The following is a 20,057-nucleotide window of genomic DNA, read 5'->3' as shown; positions in this document are numbered from 1 at the left end:
ATATCATAAGTTTGGAATTCATGATTTTGTGGCACAGCGTACAGTGAATACTCTGAACATGAAGTCGGAGGGAAACTTTCAGCTTGCTTGGCTTTGAGAACATTTCTGTGATCATGGTCATGTTGGCTTAATGGGATTTGACAGTCCTTGAAATTGGTGTTTATTTAACTTGTCAGCTCTTCAATATAACTCACTGAAACTAACCATAAAAAGTAGGGAACTCTAATTGTCTGATTTAAAATAAGGATTTGTATTGATCTATTCTCTATGGCCAAATAGTTGGCAAGGGTAAAAGTGATTTATTTTTCTTGTTTTACATAGATTAAACCCAGTATAATTATCTGGTTTAATTACCTAATTCCTAGTTGGCACAGAAGTTAGAGTATTCTCTTTCTTAGGAATGTATCTGTTAGATACAAATAGACTATCATAATTCTTGGTAGAATCATCATCCCTATATGCTTAGGAAATCTCCCACCTACTCTCACTTGCCAAATTTACACACATAACTTTTTTTTTTTTTTTTTTTTAAAGATTTTTTTTTTATTGGGGAAGGGGAACAGGACTTTATTGGGGAACAGTGTGTACTTCCAGGCCTTTTTTTCCAAGTCAAGTTGTTGTCCTTTCAATCTTAGTTATGGAGGGCACAACTCAGCTCCAGGTCCAGTTGCCATTGCTAGTTGCAGGGGGTGCAGCCCACCATCCCTTGCGGGAGTGGAACCGGAAACCTTGTGGTTGAGAGGACACGCTCCAACCAACTGAGCCATCCGGGAGGCAGCTCAGCTCAAGGTGCCGTGTTCAATCTTAGTTGCAGGGGGCGGAGCCCACCATCCCTTGTGGGACTTGAGGAATTGAACTGGCAACCTTGTGGTTGAGAGCCCACTGGCCCATGTGGGAATCGAACCGGCAGCCTTCGGAGTTAGGAGCACGGAGCTCTAACCGCCTGAGCCACCAGCCGGCCCCACACATAACTTTTTATATGTGTGTTCTAGGAGTCTTTTCTCCTCTCTGAATCCAGGGGACCAAATTCCTTTTGAAGCAAGCAGGGCGTAATAGGTAAAATAAGAGCCTGTCCCTCTTGGTTTTGTTCTTATTTGTATGTAGGGAAAGCAGTCAGCAGCATTCTAATTATTTGCATGATGAATCTTTTGCATAGAGTAACCTCTGTATCAAATGTGCTTGCCTTTTCTGCATCAGCGGCTGATACCATGTAAGCAGAACTTAGATCGTGAATGTTAGTGAGCTTTCTTTTTCTTTTTCCATCCAAAGTGCCATAAAATTAAGTTTTGCAAGCATTCCGTCATTTTTAGGTGGGAAGATGATACTCAGATGTTTATAGACTATAATATTTGAGATGATTCATTTGGTACAGGAATGTCAATGCACAATTTAAAAATAAATGTTAAATGAAAGCATTTAATCTGGTGGGAAATCTAAGGCAAGATGTGTGTCGATTTAAAATGCAAAAATTTTGCTCTGTTAAATTTTTTAAATTTATTGGTTTTTTTTAAAAAAGTAGTCAGCTTCTGAGTGTTCCAAAAGAGGTGTTACTATTACTAAGGGGCAAACTGTGCAAGTGGAAAATAAACCTTAAATCATGGTCACAAAGTTTATATGTAATAAAGTCAGGCCATGTATGTCAGTTAGGGCTTGTCAAGTATTACTTTGGAAATGCTTGGCAAGTTTGTTCTCAATGACTCATTATCCATCCTGAAAATTTCAACAAAATGACACTATAGAAATTGGACCTCAGACCCCGCCAGCCTTGTCCTCACTGTCCCCCATCCCACGCTTCTGATCGTTAAGTGAGGGGAGGGAGCTGTATGCACTGTGTAGGTAAGGACAGTTATGAAATCAAGAAGTCTCGGCCTCTAGGAGAGAAAATTAATGTTTCTCTTCTTTCTCTTTCAGATTGTCCTTTTACTCGGGCCACTCTTCATTCTCCATGTACTGCATGCTGTTCGTAGCAGTAAGTACTGTGTGTCTGTTCGTGGTGGGTTATGTGCCACGTGCGTTCATGTGTTCAGCCTCCGTGGCCTCTCCTGTGTGGTTGCCTCTGACATTCTCGTCAGCTTATGTTCTCACTCAGCTGGACTCCATTGCTGGCTACAGTTAAGTTCAGAAGAGAACGGACGCCTATGCTTCTGCCAAAGCCAGTTATAATTGTTTGAAGGTATTTTTGTCCATCATTTAGAGGTAGCAGACAGGCACATTTTATAGCAAGCTGCAAATTGGGGACCTTCAGGATAACAGGGAGTCTCTACTTTTGAAGTAGGTTTCTTTTTGTAACAGTGGTAGAAACCTAAAGAGATAATCAGCAAGTCTGCATGCCTAGTGCTAAGAATGAGTTCATGTGTGCCCTTTACTTTGGAACATATTATAATCTCCTTTCTCTGTGTGTGTCTCCCTCTCTGTATAAAATTATCAAAATTTGGTGGGAAAAAAGGGGAGAGATGTCTATACAGAGCAGCTGTAATTTTTGTCTTAATTTTTTCCTAAGTGGATTTTTATATAGCTTTGCTCTAAATTTGCTGCTTCCTGCCCCCCCCGATTACATTAACTTCTATATGAGTGTTTAATGCTTAGATAAAAAATCCGTGATATGTAATATTAAGAGTAGACTGCTAGTAGTTAGTTTGGTCTCATTCAGAAAGAATTTAAAATCAGTTTTACCAGAATCTTGCTTTTATTTGAAACCCAAATTCCAGAAGTTAAAAGAGCATGAACATTGCAGATGTGTTATATAAAATCCAAACCCACAACTTCAGAACTATTACAATAGAGCTAATTCTTGGCTTCTTCAGCATTTCTGGAAATTGCAAGGTTTTCATCTTATGTTACCTAAATTTTGTGAGGAAGCAACAGGGTACCAATTGAGCAGAATTTGAGGCTTCCTTTGTAAAACACACACCCAAATATTAAAACTGCAGATGTGTCATGGGAAATGTGACTTATTTGAAGTAAGAATATTCTAACATTCTCTGTTCATTTATCTTGCTAGGAAAAGTTAGCATTCTTTCTAAAGCGAGCCACCATACACTTTTCTTTCTAAATTGGGCCTGGGGACTGGGGAAGAAAGGAGAAGGCCGGCAATGGCTAGGGCCATTCATATCCTGAGAACTTGTCCCAAGGCTCGAGTTGTGACAACCGTGCTTCTGAATGTTTGGACATGTTTTGTGTGCCACCGAGCCAGACCTCACATGGGTTGTTCCTCACTCACCTGAGTGTCCCTGCCCGTACGTCCTCCCTTATGAGACCTCAGCACGAGGGTGGTGCTGATGGTTTCCTCGTGCAGGGCTTGCAGTGTGGACGCTAATAACCCCGGTGAAGGAGAGGAGGACCGTTGCCACCCTCTTACCGATGGGGAAACAGCCTTGGGAGGAGCTGCCAAGGTCTGTAAACTCGCTCGTAGCCGCATGTTAATCAGGCCGCTGGTTTGATCACTTGGTCGGAACAGTTATTTGAAGGTCAGGAGATGCACCTCTCTGGAAGGAAGGTGGTGGCTGACATGTAACTGTGACCCACTGGTTTTAATTTTAAAGAGTATTTTCAGCGGTGTCATAGTCCATATAATGTTTGCTCTTCTTCTTTGCTCCCTGACCCTTCTCCAAACAGCTGTGTATGTTTGGTCAAATAGAAGCTTTTACTGGGGGCTGTTTTGTGAAATACGAAATTAATGTCTAGGGACAAAATTAATGTTGAGAGGGCCTCAGCCCAGGCCTGCTCTGTGGGCACCAAGGGGCACAGGAGGTGAGTTAGGGAGGTGAGCGGGGAAATGACCTCAACTGTAGTTTGGAAATTGGGTCAGTATGAGCCATTTAGACTTAAAGTTATAATGAAAATAAAAGTTCAGATAAACAGGTTTGTCATAGACCAACGCCTTTGTGGAGAAAGCAGGTCAGAGCAACTGCACTGCATTTCACTGACTTTTAAGCAGTGGAAATATTTACTGGATGTGGATGTCGGCCCCGGCTTTTATTTCAGCCCTTGAACATACACGTCTCCTTGCTTTCCAGCTTTCACATTTCTGTACAGCACTTCACCACCACCACCGCCAAAATTCCTTAGGCCATGACTCATCTTGTTTCCCTCAGCATCTTGGCATCATGGGTCAGTCCCAGATTCGGGTGGAGACGTAAAGTCATTTGAATTTTGAGGACAGTGTTTGATAGCCAAAACTTCCCTGTCAAGAATTCCTGACATCCAGAAATTAATTTCTAGTTCAAAACATCTCTTAAAAGAGATGCCCTGATCACTGCTCTCCCCTGGCAGGCAGCCTGGCCCGCACGCTGGCAGCCAGGAGACGCAGCACCGGGAAAACCACCTGGGCTGGTGGCAGCGCAGGGCAGGACTTCTTTGCACAGAGCCAACTCATTGCTTAGTGACTCTCCTTGAACTTGGTTAAATGCCAAAGATGCCAGATTTACTTGATTGTTTAGGAAAAAAGCCATGGTACGAGACTGTCCTTTTTTCCAACACAGTGAGGAATATACTCAGATACTTTTCCCAGCACCGTCCTATTGAGACTGAAACCTGATTGCTCGTGTCACTGCCCGTTATGGAATTCCTATGTGCATGACCAGAGTGGGGGCCCAAGTACCTCTCGGTGTCTCTGCTTCAGCTGGACTCCCTTCCCTGCCACAAAATGCCTCACGCCTTCCTGTGCTGGGACTGTACTGCCATCTGTCTCACTCGTGGGCTCTTGGACACCACTTGGGTCCCTCAAGCAATCCCTCAGCTGGAATTGGCCATATACTACCTAGCATTGTCGATTATTTCACGAAGATGTTTCTCTAAGTGGATTAATGCTGAGCATTGGGCAAATGAACTACGTATGGCCCATAAACTACATGAATCTGGCCTAATTTTGGGGTGGTCTTCGAGATCTAAATTTAGGAACTGTGAATCCTAAAGATGGACAAGCCTAGAAAAGACTAAGCTGAGACCAGCCAAGAAGTATTCTCCCGGCCAGATCTGTGATTAAATGCAGGGTGAACAGTACACCGGTTTCCCTGGCTTGGTCTTAGAAGCAGTGCTTCAAAATAAATAGACCAAGGTGTATTTCTCTGTGTTGAGCATTCTGCTGTTAATCTAGTTCAGGGGTTGGCAAATTTTTTCAGTAAAAAGTCAGATAATATTTAGGCTGTGTTAGGCCACATGCAGTCTTGGTTGCATTATTCTGGTCTTTAAAAAAATAACCCTTAAAAATGTGAAAACCATTCTTAGCTTGCAAGCTGACTCCATGACTCTAGTTTAAATGGGGGAAAAAAACACAACTTATTATTTTTTAATAGAGTATTAAGAGACTGAGACGATAGCATTTTGCAGTTGTGTTACAAGGTTAGTCAAAGAATGGCAAAATAAACCAGCTTCAAAAAATACCTTGTTCAACAATCAGATTTTAAGGTTGAGACAGTACAATTAGATCCTTTAATGGAAGCTAAATGTTTTTTCACAAACATTAGGCAAAAAAGCTATATCCTCCCTTTGGTGACAGTAAAATAAAGAAAGAATGCTTAGTGTCATAGACATTGAATTTCCTTATTTTTAAAAAATGTATATATAATTATTTTTTACACAAAAGGAAAAATGTGTACACCTTCTAATTTTTTTCTACTGTGGCCCCTGTGCAATGAAAAGTCCTCACTGTTTATTTTATCCGGGTGTTCTTTGTGCACCCCATAAAACAATCGTGGGGCTCTTCATAAAGAGACCCCCTAGTGTCGGATTCTCTTTGGCTCAGGAGAAAGGCCTCTCTGCACTTGTCAAAGGAGCATTTGCGGCCTGCAAGGAGCTCTTCCTACAGCCTTTGGTATCTGTTTGAGAAAACTGACACCTTCTGTCCGTAAGGAATAAGAAATTGCCTTTATGAATCTCTGGTAATAATCCAGTTGAGAAGCTCTTATTTCTTGAAAAATATCGGACATACTAGCTTATTTTCATCCCCTTTTCAGTAGGTTTTACTTTGCTGAGAGAGACTAGGCACTTACTCCTGCACCGAGCAGTAAGACTTTCCTGACCAGACGTCCTGCCTGGGAGAGGAGCTCAGTGGGCTCACCCTTGCTCACTTTGCTCTTCTTGGAGCAAAAACTGCACCTGGAATCTTTCTTTTCCTAAGGGCCAGTAGTGATGCCAGGTTTTCAGTGGGGGCATTCCTGGAGGATATTGGTGGATTCCTAAGGCTAATTCGTCTCAAACTAATTTCTGCTTTCTAAAACTGGGCTGTGCCCAATCAGTGGTTATATTTGATTTGTTCTGAGTTCTTGCTTTGACAAACTATCTGCTCAGGTTCAAAGATAAGTGTCTCCTACCAGAGAGGTAGAGAGGAAAGAGATAGGTCACTGTGGTTTTCATTGAGGCTTTGAGGTTGACTCCCTTTCCTTATCATGCCTTCCTGTGGGGTTTGTCTGTCCTGCGCCTTTTAATAGATGAAAATGGGTGAGGGAGTTGTGTGAAGGTTAGTGAAGTGTATGATGCATCTTTGTTGTTCCTGTTAGCTCTCCAACCTCCATTTGTTTCTCCTGGAAACCCACACGCCTCTTGCCTTTTCCTGTTTCAGCAGGGATCACACTAGTAGCATGCTCAGGTGTTCCTTTTATAAACATGATTTTTCTCTTAAATATTTCAGGACAGCATTCAGATGTGAGGGCAGAGGGGCTGGTCCTTTCTAAGCAAGCAAAGCCCTTCTGGTCTGGGCAGCTACCGGGATTTTTGCCCACTCGTTCTCTCTATGCTGGGCTAACCCTCGTGTTAATTCCCTTTGCTTCCCCTCTGAAAACCGTATTTACCACTGCAAACCCCCTCAGCCTAAGCCCCTGAATTAGCGCTTTTCTCTGCCTGCCTCTTCAGTCGTCTTCCGTGGCCGATGGGAGTTATGTGGACTGCCCTAGTTACACACCCCCTTTGCCGTGGTGGGAGTCCTGGCAGCTGCATGTGTCTTCACCCTCATCCCCTCTGCTGCCCTGGAAGACTGTAGCACCAGTGTGAAGCCTCTGCCGCTGGGGTCACCTCAGTGGAGAGCTGCACGTCATTGCTTTTGTTCTCCCTTTTTTATCCTTTCTCTTCTTTCTAGTTGTGAACTTCCTACTTTGGAGCTTCCTTCACCAGAAAGTTGGACGTTAGGACTGGGCGAGACCCAGAAGCTAGCCTCTCCTCACGCAGGACAGCGTCTCCCCCAAGGTGACCGAATACCCACTGGACAAGCCAGTGCGTAAGCTCAGAGGCATCAGCAGGAGCTTGAGAGCTGGAGGGACGAGGTCTGGGCTCAGGGGCTCACACCGTTGTCCTAACGTGTAGGAAAACGTCATAGAGTCAATCCCGTGCCCCATGCCACCGCTCTCAGTGTGGCCTCAGTGGAAGTTCAGTATGTTTACTGTGATGGGACTTTATTTTTCTATTTTTCTCAATTTGAACCCAGGTATACAAGTATAACAGACTGTTTTCCTTCTCAGTCAAAACAGCATTTTTAAAAGTCTGCACCATTTGAGTCACAGAAATCCAAATTCAAACAAAACAAAATGGGATTTTGGTTAAACCCAGAGAGGAGGCTATTAATTGGCTTTTTAATCTTTTGGTTGTAAGCAGCTGACTCACTTAGAGAAGGTTTATAGTGAAGATCCACATGGATTAGAACCAGCACACACCAGGAGCTGAACTGAACTTTCTCCAGGTGTTTCATCGGCCACCTGGTCTTTGGTGTGGCTGCCACTCTGCTCCATTCTTTCTCTACTAAATGGCTTGCTCTCCTTGCCTAGCCATAGTTTTTGCTTCCTCATAATATTAGTTTGCAAGTAGCCTATCATGAATCCATTAGGTGCCCTTTCTACAACTTCTGAAAATAGAGAACTCCTTCATACTTCCTGCATAAATTCTAGAATTCAGCCCAGCAAATCTCTGGGTCAGGCCTGTCTTAAGTCACCTAGTCAGTGCCCTCCCAGAAGAGGAGACAGGGTTATGTGGGCCAGATAGGGCTGTGCCTTCAATTGTGTCTGTGGGTGGGCGTTTCCTCCAAAAGGGGACTTTGAAAGTCACTGGCACTGCCACTGGGCCTTTCTGGCACTGTACACAATACTGGATGTGGAGTCAAGTTCATCTAACTCGTAAGACATAAGCAGCCATATGCCTGCCTTCGAATGGGTTAGTGCACGTATGATTAGCACTTGCATGTGTGGAGAGGAGGGCAGAGTGGCATTTGCAAAGGCAGGGACCTATAAAGCCTTTTTATTATCAGCTCTGGCATTAAAGTATGAGCTCTGTCCCTGTATCTAGTTCTAACAGAACAGTGCTGAGAAGCTTTAGACACTTTTGAGGCAGTTAGGAAATACACTTTCCTCTCCCCTCTCTAAGAAAAGTCCTCTCAAAGGACAAGGAATAGAATAAGACAAAGTCAAAAAATGGAAAAGCAGACAATAGGTGAGAGGTGGCGATTCTGGAAAGCAGTTAAATGGGTGGTAGAGGAAGCCAAATCTCTAGTCTCCAGAGTGCGGGAGCTTGAGAGACAGATTTGCACTGCAGAACCTGCGAAGGGCTTAGGAAGTGGAGCCACCAGAAACAGTGTGGGTGCTTCGCTGAAGCTGCTTATGTATGAGACTTCTGGCTGGCAACATGGAAGGGAGTTGTCCAAGTCTAGAGTTTTGGGCATGTCCACTGTGGAACTCAGGTGACCAAGCTCCAGGAAACTCAGTGTTTACCTTCTTGGGTGCTACTGGAGATTGTTCACAGCAAAGAGCAGGGCTATAGGTGAGTACCCCGGAACCACAGAGCAAATAGGAAGCACCCTCAATTAGCCAACCTCACCCAGAGCTGAGAATTGTTCTGTGACGATAGCCGGCACACAAGCCATGACCATTAGTCACCAGGGGAGCCAGAGCCCGGAGCAGAGGGTAAGGTCAGGTGCATAACCACAATCGGGGAAACCCAGAACCCTCTCAGGATGCAATAATCTCTGGGTCCACACAGATGGGGGCAACATCTATACTTGGGTAGATATGTAAGGAGAAACTAGCTACTTTGAGGGGTACAGGTTTCACCTAAAGTATACTGCAGCTCATTTGATTACTGTTCCGTAAGTGAATACTAATGCTTTTCACAGGGATGGTGAAGAAATTTGGGCAAAATAATATCGTATTTTGCCGTGTATCATGCATCCATGTTTTTGGCCCAAACTTTCAGGGAAAAACATCTTTCGTTTTTTAATTTTTAATTTTTTAATTACAATTTTTATTTGTTTACATTTAGGTGTTTTTTGGATTGTAAAGGAATTTTAGCATTTACTTTCTAACATATTATGGTACAAGAAATTTTATGTTTAACAAATAATTACAAAACACAAGAAGAGATACAAGGTACAAGAAATTTTATGTACTGGTATCAAATTTACGATATTTATGCATCGTAGAAAGCCAAGAACTCGTAGTTGCAAGTCCGTCATAAATTCAACAAAACCAATTATTATATCCCAGGGTATTATTTTGCATACAGAAATCATTATTGATTTCTATAATTACACTTTTAACTCATAAAAGCATAAATAAATTAAAAATATTTATATAGATACGGAATTAGTACTACCTACCCATGTATAGTACACATCCTTATTTTTCCCTCACAAATTTGGACCAAAAATACGCGCATTACACACAGCAAAACACGGTACGCAACATGCACCTCGAGGCTACCAAGAGTCAAAGTCAGAGTCTTTGCAAGGGAAATATGGTCAGAGGGATCTTAGAATCCTGTGAGGAGGGAATCTTTCAAGTCCTATCTGTGTTTCCTTTGGGTTGGAAGTACAAAATAGGACTGACTAGCTTAAGTCCATTTTAGAGTTACTGTATCTCTAGCAGAGATAGATGCAGTTCTCCCTAAGATGTCTGCATTTATGTAAGTATTTGTAATTACTAGATACATATTTTTATAGCTTGGAAAACCCATGCCTTTGTTGTATGAAAAGGAAGCTAAATAACCAATAAGGACAGCTGAACTTTTTGACAGTAATATTCAAAACTTGGCTTTAGCTCCAGTCAAGGAACTGTTCTTAAAATTGTTTCCAACTGAGGTAGATCTAATGAGGTGAATCTTACTGGCATGGTTACGTTACCTAATTCACTTCAGTTGCCAGATGCCAACTTTGCTTCAAAGAATCAACTTATTTTCCTAAATCCAGAATCTTGGGACAAGCCCTTTAGTATTTACTTTTTCATAGCTTCAACAAACAAAAAAGTGAGAAAGGACTTAAACCAGCTAATGAGTCCAACTCCGTTGAAATGGTGTGCTCCTTCAGAACTAGATGTTTATACTATAAAGTTCCTGATAAAATTAGACACCCTGAATTTCTGCCAGCTGCTGAGAACTGTACACCCATAGCAGTGCCCAAAGAACTGGGAATGGACTTGTGTATCTATTTTAAAAAGGCAGTGCCAATGGGCACAGCCACATAAATTGTTTTGTGAGGAATGCATTAAGTATAAGTCGTAAATTATTGAACAGAATTTTAAAAACGAATGTTAAAAACTACATTCTTACTGGCTGGAAATTATTAGGTTAAAAAAAATTTTTTTTTTAAATGACACTAGATTTGCTAAAAGGAATTCACAGGAAAACTATCCAAATTCCTTCTACATCAGTCTTTAAGGATGCACCCAAAGTCAAAGGCAGGCTGACATGGAAAAAACGGGAAATTCTCAGGTCTTATTAGTGTAAATAAAAGTCACAGAATTTAGAAAGGTACAAGTGCTACTGAAAGAAGAGACTGCTTTGCAGGGCAAGGACTAACCTACAACCTATATTTTTCAGGCAGATTATTGTATTTACTTATAAATACAGATTATTTGGTCTCAGTTGCCCTGTTAAGTAATTTGAGGCTAGCGGAGCGCGCGTGTGTAAACTGAGCGCATTAAGCAAACTTAAGTCACTAGATAGGCTGGGGCGCGTGTGTAAACTGAGCGCATTAAGCAAACTTAAGTCACTAGATAGGCTGGGCAGAAAACACACAGCCTGGGCCAGGGTGAGGGCAGCCTGTGCTGAGAATGCTAGTCTTGTCCCAAGACTAATGACTTTGAATGAGAATTATAACACAGGTTAGAAGGGGAGGAACTGTCCCTGAAATCCTAAAATGTCACAAACAAGGAAACCCTTCCCTTGTTTAAAATTTGAAACGTGGTCTAGTTGGATAGGTAAATTCTCCTAAACAGAAGTTACTGAGGCAATAGTTTTTTTGTTTTATTTTGCTTAAAAGAATTAACTTTTCAGGTGCTTGAGTACAAGAAATGCTTGCCTAAAGCTCTATTCCATATATAATAAATAATACTCTGATTATTTCTTATCTTTACTATTAGCTTTATCTTCAAGCCAGAATGAAGGCAGACTGGGCAAGACTCTTACGCCCCACCCTGCAATTTGGTCTTGTTGCTGTATCCATTTACGTGGGCCTTTCTCGAGTGTCTGATTACAAACACCACTGGAGTGATGTGTTGACTGGACTCATTCAAGGAGCTCTGGTTGCAATATTAGTTGTAAGTATACAAGGCAGCAGCCTACATCTTGATACTGATAAACACTTGGATAAGTAGAAAAAAATGTCCCAGTTAGAAAACTGCAAAAGCAAAGCATGTGGCCCTATAATTGGTACTAGATAAGAACTCAAATGTTGTTAAGTCATCTTAGGATAGACAGCAGATAAAAACTAGATTACCCTTCACAAAAGTTACAAAGGCTCTGACTATAAACAGTTTTCTTTTTTGGTAATGAAACAAAAAAATTAATTGACATGAAGGAGAACTCTTAAGTGCTGGCAGGGTGAAGCTACTTGCCCAAGACATAACAAAGCAGCTCTCAATTTGGAAGAATCCCTTTTAACAAAAATTCCTGTTAGCCACTAATTTTTTGTATCCTTAACTGTACCCCGTACCAGATAATATATATCCTTTTGTTTATTTTTGCAAACTGCTTATTGCAACTTTATATTATATTGTTAAATACCTTGTCCCATTCTAACTATAATCTGTTCTATACAGGCTGTGTATGTATCAGATTTCTTCAAGGAGAGAAACTCTCCTTTTAAAGAAAGAAAAGAGGAGGATTCTCATACAACTCTGCACGAAACACCGACGACGACGACGACAACGACAACGGGGAATCACTATCGGAACAATCACCAACCATGAAGGTGACAGAATACCCAGATGAACCTGGCCTGCTTTCTAAAGGAAAATGATTGCAACCTGAAGGCAAGAAGATGTGTCTTTCTTGCTGGTGTACAAGCCTTTAAGGACTGCTGCTGCTAAACCTTGGATGCCCACTTTACCTGTGTGTATATAGATACATTTAACACAACAGTTATCTAATAGCTCTAAGTTCATGAAAAAAATTCAAGCCTTTCACTAAAACAATACCCCACCTGTACATTTTTATTAAAAAAATGTAATGCTTATATACAAATGTGTATGTAATATGCTTTCTTAGAATGATGCTTCATAAACATTTTAATACGAATGATATTTAGGAGGACAACTGTTGTAAGATGGGAGAACCAAGTCAATACTTGGAAGCATTTGTAGTCAACTGCAGACAGGTGGTGAACAATTTAAAATCCTACATTCCTTTAGATGACTACAAGTAAAGGCTGGCAGCAAACACAATATCTCTCTTGATTTTGGTGATTCCTAAGAGAGGAGAAAATATGATTTAGACTTTCAAGACTACAAAGAACATAATTCCCCTCTACTGGGGTTGTCAAGACAGTACAACAGTCCCGATTAAATTGGTGAGATCAACCTGGAAAATACAACATCTTGTTGCTCTGAAAGATACCTAGAAGAGTTCATAGCCATCTCTGAGAGGCAGGAAACTTAGAAACCAGACCCGTTTAGGGACGTCGACTATAAAGTACATACATACGTATGTGTGTGTTGGTAAAACTATTTAAAAAAAAAAAAAAAAAAGAACTTTCAACCTGAAGACACATTTTCAGTTCCCATGTGAAATTTTTTCTGGAGTAAGGACAACCATAAATTTTTATTTAAAGAGTTTTTACATAACTAGACTAAATGATTAAGTCAATGATTAAATCAGCCTGCCTCTATCAATGGAAACATAAGCGAGATTTTGCAAATTTCTAAGGACACTAAGTTGTCAGCAGAAATCACTAGGGCTGTCTGGGAGCAACACTATGGCTGCTGCTAATGTCTGATGCTCTAACTCAGTCCTTCACCTGGCCAGTATTCAGATGGCGTGAAACTATTCCCAAACATGTTTTAACACCGCCTCCCACGACTACCACCTTGGTCCAGCTCTCCTTTCTTGATCTGGTCTTCCCTGCTTCCACCTTGCTACTCTATAGACTTGCCTATAATGCAACAGCAAGAACTGCCTTGTAAAACCCAGTCAGAGCACACCACTCTTGTGATCTAAACCTCCAGTCATTTCAAAGGAAAAAGCAGAGGGTTGGGGGCTACGCAATTATTTCATGGTTCTCCAACCCCTACTACTATGCTCCTTGCTTCCTCTGCCTCCTTGCTCACTGGCCTCGTTATTCAAGTCTATCAAGCCTGAATGAAGGGCCCAAATCCACTCGCCGAGGGGGCTCTTAGACCATCTCATCTAGCCCCCCAGTTCCCTATTATCTGTTTTTTTCTGTAGATTTATCACTATCTGATATATTTTAATTGTTGACTTATTATCTATCTCCTGTGCTAGAATGTAAGTTCCATGAAGGCAGGGATTTGTGTCTTTTTGTTCACTGCTGTATCCCCTAGTGCTTAGAACAATGCCTGGCATATAGTGCCCAATAAATATTTGTAAATACATATATATAAAATCTCAAAACTTCTCCCCAGACACTCTAAAATGTTATTTAAACACTACTAGATGGCCCTCCATTGCAATCCAAACAATTGAAAATGTCCTCCGACATTGTGGTCAAGAGCTCCGGTCTCACAAGATTCGCCAGTTATTAGAGAAACACTTATGGAATGGATACTGACCTTCTGCAAATTTATTTTCCAGCTCAGTGTTTCCAATGGCTTTTGCTGCTTGACACATTTGTCTAAGCAGTTCTTCCAGGCGCCTCATACAACGTATTATGCTGCCTGGACAGAAAAGGAAACAAATCACTTGTAAAATGGAAATAATCAGGAATAGCAGAACTTCTGTTAAGAGGCAAGGCAGGAAAACACGAATTAACTGATAGTACTTTCAGGGACTTCCCATGGAGCAAATCTGCTAGCAAACTTGACTGGCTGCCTCCTAGGCACTAGGAAGGGCACAAAGATGAAAAATTTAATTCCCATCCTTGACAGGACTAATGGTAGAAAGAGTCATGGCTTTATTATAATGTGTTCACACTTGCTCTTATAGAGGTTAAGTAAACAAAATGCCCTGGGAGCAGAGGAGAGCAACTTTGGGTAAAGGCCAGCAATATAACCCATCTGTAAGGACGAAGAGGCGTCTGTCAGGCGGACAAGGGAAGATCACTGAGGCAGTGCAGAAAAGCCTGCAAACTGCACTTATCCCAGGACCCCGAGGAGCCTGGCCTACTGAGGCACTTGGATACCACCCTGTGAAGAAAATGCAACAGGAGATTTTTAAGCAGGGGAGTAACAGGATCAGATTTGTCATTTGAAAGGTGCAATTATTCATTCTTCTTGACTTTAAATAGACTCTTTCATCAGCGCTTTCTTCACACAGTGTGTCCTCAAGGAAGCGAAAAAGAGATAAGCCTCTTCCCATTGGACTTGACGCCTTCTGAGACAAATGTTTGTATCAAATGTGAAGCTGTAAACAGTTTCTCTTCTATCAGACTTGAGCAAGGAGGGGCCTGGGATCCTTTCTCTTAGGTGCTACCTGCCCAAGCTGAAAACTCTCAGGACTTGAATATGTGACATACATTAGGAGTGTCAGTCTCTCTGATAAGGCGAGCTGTGAACTCACACTTCAGGTCCTCATTAAGTCCCTGCAACACTGGAATAATTCATTAACATTTACCAAGTTCTTCTAACACACATTACACAGTGTCAAGGGTTCCTTTTCACCTTTTAATGCCCTCCACATTATGTTCCCATGTGCTCAAGGGGAATCAGCACTTCATGGATTATTGTGAGAAATAAATGAATATATGTAAAAAATGCTTAACAAGTGTCAACAACTCAATAGAAGCTCAATAAATGTTGGCTGTATATGTTACTTCTGTTCTTAGCTGTTAGGAATGCTGGGCTCCAATACTGCTTTGCACTGAAAGAGGAAATCCAGTTACAGTAACTTTTGAGATAGAAGAGAGAGGGTGGGAGTTAGGAATGGAGGAGTTAATTATATATATTACCTATGCAACCAGATATTAAATATTTATTTTCCAAATACTTCTGTTCAAAGACAAATTAGGTAGTAGCTAAAAATGTAAATACCGTGAGTGCCAAAAATACATATATACATGACTTGTAGTCACCTTTTGTTATTGGTATATATTATAATTTTAATAGTTTTTTTCATTTCTTAAAATGTGTATATTTTTTTGGCACCCTCTGTATATAGCACTGTAAACAAGGAACATAGTAGATTCTCACAGGTCATTCAAAATTGAAATGAAATTCTACCCAATGTCTTCTGCTATATAAGGCATCGAAGACTGAGGTGCCCCCTCTCACAGTTTTGCTGACTTCAAATGTCTACCAGGAAATACTATAGATAACGTGATACTGTTTTGGTATTTTTACAAACTGAGTAACTCCTGTTAATAATCAGAGTCTGCAAAAGTTATCAGAGGCCAAACCGTATGAAATAAACTGCTACGATAAGCTATAAACGAAAGCAAGTAAATGCACATCTGAGCCAGGGAGCACTGCCATGTCACACTATGTTAACACGCCAAGTTCTGGAAAATTTAGTTCCACTTTCAGATGACATGAGAACAATTAATAAAATGAGGCCAGGAGGTACAGGGTTGCACATACAATGGCTGTGGCTACTGGCTACAGTGTCTCATCAAATCACCGTGTGTGTCCTCGTGTGCACACCGCCCCAGGAGCCTCAGCATCAAGGCTACTCCCCACAAGGATGAATGAAAACAGCTGCGAACGAGTGAATTATCCAGCATATTTCCTACCTACTACAGTTCTCTCTAGTCCAAGGGTTCTCCTTATTCCCAGCTTTGGAAATCATTCTGCCACATCCATCAGGACCAGCTAGATGAAGTGCCACACAAAAGCTACAAAGCCATGACCCCAGGGTATCACCCTCACAAGAAACAAACACACTAAGGTAATAATTTGTTACCAATATTTTTTTCTGGGCTTGCCAGAGTTTTAGAAAATAAACTTGAATTCTTACTAATCACTGCCTTTAAAAAAAAATGTGGTAAAATACACATGAAACTCACCACTTTAAAGTGTACAATTCAGTGTCACAGACCTTTTTTTATACTCAGGATTACATTATCATTCTGAAGAACCCACAGTGAGATATAATTCACATAACAAAATTCACCCTTTTAATTAAGTGTACAATTCAGTGGTTTTTACTATATTCGGAGTTATACGACCATAATCACTGTACAATAGGTGGCCTTTGTGTCTGCCTTCTTTCCCTTAGAACCTTAATATGTTCTCAAGTTCATATCCATGTTTTAGCACTATCAGCACTTCATTCCTTTTTCTAGCTGAATGCTGTTCCTTTGAATGGATATGACACAATTTATTCACCCACTGATGGACATTTGGGCACACATGCTTTAAGGGCAATTTTGTAAACATTAGGCTCATCTGGTTATTGAACAAAACAGCATCGTTCTCATTGAGGATAGAAAGCAACACATTTCTCCGAACAGTATTTCCACCTCCAGCTTTCCAGCGTCCCCCAAAGTGGTTCACCATAGTTCATGTCCCAAATCTGATTTAATACTCTTATCTAGGTGATTTAAATGGTTTTGGCCTGAGGTTGTTAGGATCACAAATACATTTTCCTGCAACTATTCACCACTAAATCCCAGCTTAGGCTGAACCCTTTCTGGAGGGCAGCGGCTCTCTGCTCCCACTGCACCCAGCACAGTGTCCGACCCCACTAGGGTCTCAGTCATTACTCATCAAATGACTAAGTGTTAGGTACTTATTCCAAGGTCATTTAGTAGTAAAATTTAAACACAGAAATGATACATATTAATAAAATATTACCCATCATTTTTAGCCAAAGTATTTCTGAAAAACAAATCCACTGGAAAATCCCTAATGACATTGGTGTACCCTGTCCTAAGGAAGGGTAAAACTACTTGTATGTCGGATGAAAGGCATTTAAGAAGAGTATGTAGTACACGCAGAGTGTGGGAATGCACTACACAGAACTGCTCAAAAAATCTATGGCAGGCTGAAGTGCAGTAAACAGTTTCAAGTAATAATTTGCCACAGGAGCTTTCCTGATGATATGTGCTAAGTGGAAAGCAAGTTCTTTATGTGTTGTGAAGAGTACAGTGTTGTTTTTATATAGACTTATAAATAGTAATGGTCACTGTCTGGGTTACAATGCATCTACTACATGGATGAGTAGACTGAAACCACAGGCATTAACCCCTACAAATACTTTTTAAATTGTTATTCAAATTTAGTTTGATGGAAATAAACAACTACATGCTATCATTTTTTTTCCCCAGGGTGATAACAGAGGAAATATTTATATGAAATCTTCAGAATTCCTCAACTGAATCCCAGTATAAACTCTTCTCTTGCATCAGACATCCCCCAGACACATGGTGTTCGTCATTATGTTAAGTAACCCCAGTTAATGTCTGAAAAATACTTAAAACTATTTCTGAGGCTCATCACATGATGATATGATCAGACCTTTTTATTTTCACACAAAAGAAAATTAAGAATCTAATTAGAAACAAATACGGTTTGAGCACAGCACATTAAAAAGTTGCAATGTAGTCATTTTCTGCCTGTAAAAATACACTACTGTGGGCTCGTGCTTTGATTACAGTATTTTTCCAATTATATAAAGAATGTACAATTACAAGATGAGGAGAGAATGGATATTCTGAAATGGAAGAACTAAATAATAACATGGTAAAAAAAAAAAGGGGGGTGGGATGGGTGGGGGAGACACAGTACATTGGAAAAAGGAAATACTATCCTAGTAAAGCAAGGTTCTCAGTTGTTTGTTTTTTTCCTGTTTAATTACATGTTTCATTTTTAAGAGTTAATATACAGGTCTATCCCAATTTTAGGAAAAGTTTGATTGATATAATGGCACCCAGAACCCAAATACATGAAAACTGATGTTAGACCAAATTTCAAGTTATAGTTATAAAGTGAATTCCTCAAATTTTCAAACTTAGATTTCTCAAGCAAACTGTGATGTAAAAATGGTCCCAAGGAATTGAAAGAGAGCAAAATAGATTTCAGGAATGCTAATATGCTATGGAAAAGGTCAACTCCTAAGGGTGGAACTACAAACTGTCTTCAGTTTTAGCAGTTTAAGATTGATCTTCCATACTGTGATAAATTTTCCACTTAAGTGCAAAAAACAGGAAAATAATACACAAAAACAATTTTATGGGGTTCCCTAGATTTCCAGGTCTGTTTGCCCTTGATTTTTTCTTAAAAACAAAACAAAAACTGTTCTCCCCTATGAACCACCATTGTTTTATGTCATTGTGTTTGACTTTTCAGAGAAGTAGATATTATATAAACATGAGCTATTATGTATTAACAAGTTTTGGAATTATTTAGGCATAAAACAGTCATAAGTTTCCCTTATGTTTCAAAAAGATGTTGAACTGAAGAGTGGTGGCGCTGTATTTGATTGCCTATGCGCCTCTGAAACACACAAGCTGTCACAAATTTACCTGGATTCCGGTGTTATGCAATGCTCTCATGTGAGTTGAGTATGTCATGCTTCCCTCTTCTCATATCCTCAAATGTTACTACCTACCATGAACTATATTACAGACCGTACCATTCCTACAGGCATGAATTTCCAGTGGATGGAGATGGTATAATCTAGGTTGGGATTTAAGAAGTCTCTAGGTTATCCAAAATTCAAGAATAAGGTACTATGGTGCTTAGATGAAGTTATCAACTACCATGTGACTTGTAGTCACAGAGGCCAGGGATCAAATCACAGTGCTATCACGTACTATACTTCCATGACCTTGGCCAAATAATTTACTTTTTAAAAACTATCTCCTTGCGCAAAGTGGAAATATCTACCCTGAGTTTCTATGTTGGTGATTAGATCTAAATTAAATAAAGTGCTTATTATTAGCATAATGCCTGGTACAAAGTAGCTACTTATGATCTTACCAGTAACAGAATACAATGTTCAGATGCAGATTTTGGGACCATATTGCTAAAAGATCATTTAACGGCAGCTTAGAAATAAACTTTAGGGAAAGGACTAAAACAGCATACCATAATAAAAAAAATAACATGCAATAAACTATAACACTTAAAATCTTGCGTGTGTTAATTTCAACGTTAATATAATGGAGTAAAGGCCAATAGTTGAACATTTTAGTACTCTGTTGCAGAGATGTTTAACCTATGCATCATAAAAATCAATGATTAATAAACTCAGTAATCTGTCAGTCTTTAATACCAATTAAAAAGCATATAATATTGGGTGTGTTAAAAATACAATTTTTCTCAAAATAGATCTATAAACAATAGTAATTTAAAAAATATTCTTATAATAATCTCTATGAAGTCCAAGTTCATTTATTTTCATTTCTAAGAAAGTTCAATGTAAATATCTTATTTTATAAATATAACTCAGCACTATAAATATGTACTTAAGCCAACCTTTTTGGAATGAATACAATTTCTAAATATGGTTTTCTTTACTATGCTTATTTTTTGCTTCCTACAATTCACTTATAATTACTCCTTATAGATTCCCTTTGACTTTATTTTTTCATTTAAAATTTCTCTTTAGTTATTTTCCAGTCTTTTAAAATTCTACTCACTAATCTGTTTCATGTCAGTCAGTAAAAGTTTGACTGAAGCAACATTTGTTATTTGAAATGCAATGATGAACAACATTTTCAACTCTGTTATTTTTCAGTGGAATTATATAGG

The 20,057-nt window shown here is 39.9% G+C and overlaps 2 protein-coding genes across 4 annotated transcripts in view; one reads left to right on the top strand and one right to left on the bottom strand.

Annotated features, from left to right (window-relative positions):
* PLPP1 (phospholipid phosphatase 1) overlaps positions 1 to 12,435 on the top strand; it is a 76,719-nt gene extending 64,284 nt beyond the window's left edge. For all 3 annotated transcript variants that reach the window (XM_019743155.3, XM_019743162.3, XM_019743145.3), the window contains 3 exons: positions 1,912 to 1,969; positions 11,334 to 11,510; positions 12,012 to 12,435. In XM_019743155.3, coding sequence (XP_019598714.1) covers positions 1,912 to 1,969; positions 11,334 to 11,510; positions 12,012 to 12,161 — 385 coding nt within the window. In that variant the 3' untranslated portion in view covers positions 12,162 to 12,435. The remainder of the gene's footprint in view (positions 1 to 1,911; positions 1,970 to 11,333; positions 11,511 to 12,011) is intronic.
* MTREX (Mtr4 exosome RNA helicase) overlaps positions 12,387 to 20,057 on the bottom strand; it is a 77,197-nt gene continuing 69,526 nt past the window's right edge. Inside the window, exons 26-27 of the mRNA XM_019743136.3 lie at positions 13,980 to 14,084; positions 12,387 to 12,659 (exon numbers count right to left, since the gene is read on the bottom strand). Of these exons, the coding sequence (XP_019598695.1) occupies positions 12,607 to 12,659; positions 13,980 to 14,084 (158 nt within the window). The 3' untranslated portion in view covers positions 12,387 to 12,606. The remainder of the gene's footprint in view (positions 12,660 to 13,979; positions 14,085 to 20,057) is intronic.

Source organism: Rhinolophus sinicus, chromosome 3 (genome assembly GCF_057876585.1).
Source record: "Rhinolophus sinicus isolate RSI-liver-muscle chromosome 3, RSI-T2T, whole genome shotgun sequence".
In the NCBI taxonomy this organism is placed as follows: domain Eukaryota; kingdom Metazoa; phylum Chordata; class Mammalia; order Chiroptera; family Rhinolophidae; genus Rhinolophus; species Rhinolophus sinicus.
Note: the sequence above shows the minus strand (reverse complement) of the source record. Positions and strands in the feature narration are given on the sequence as shown.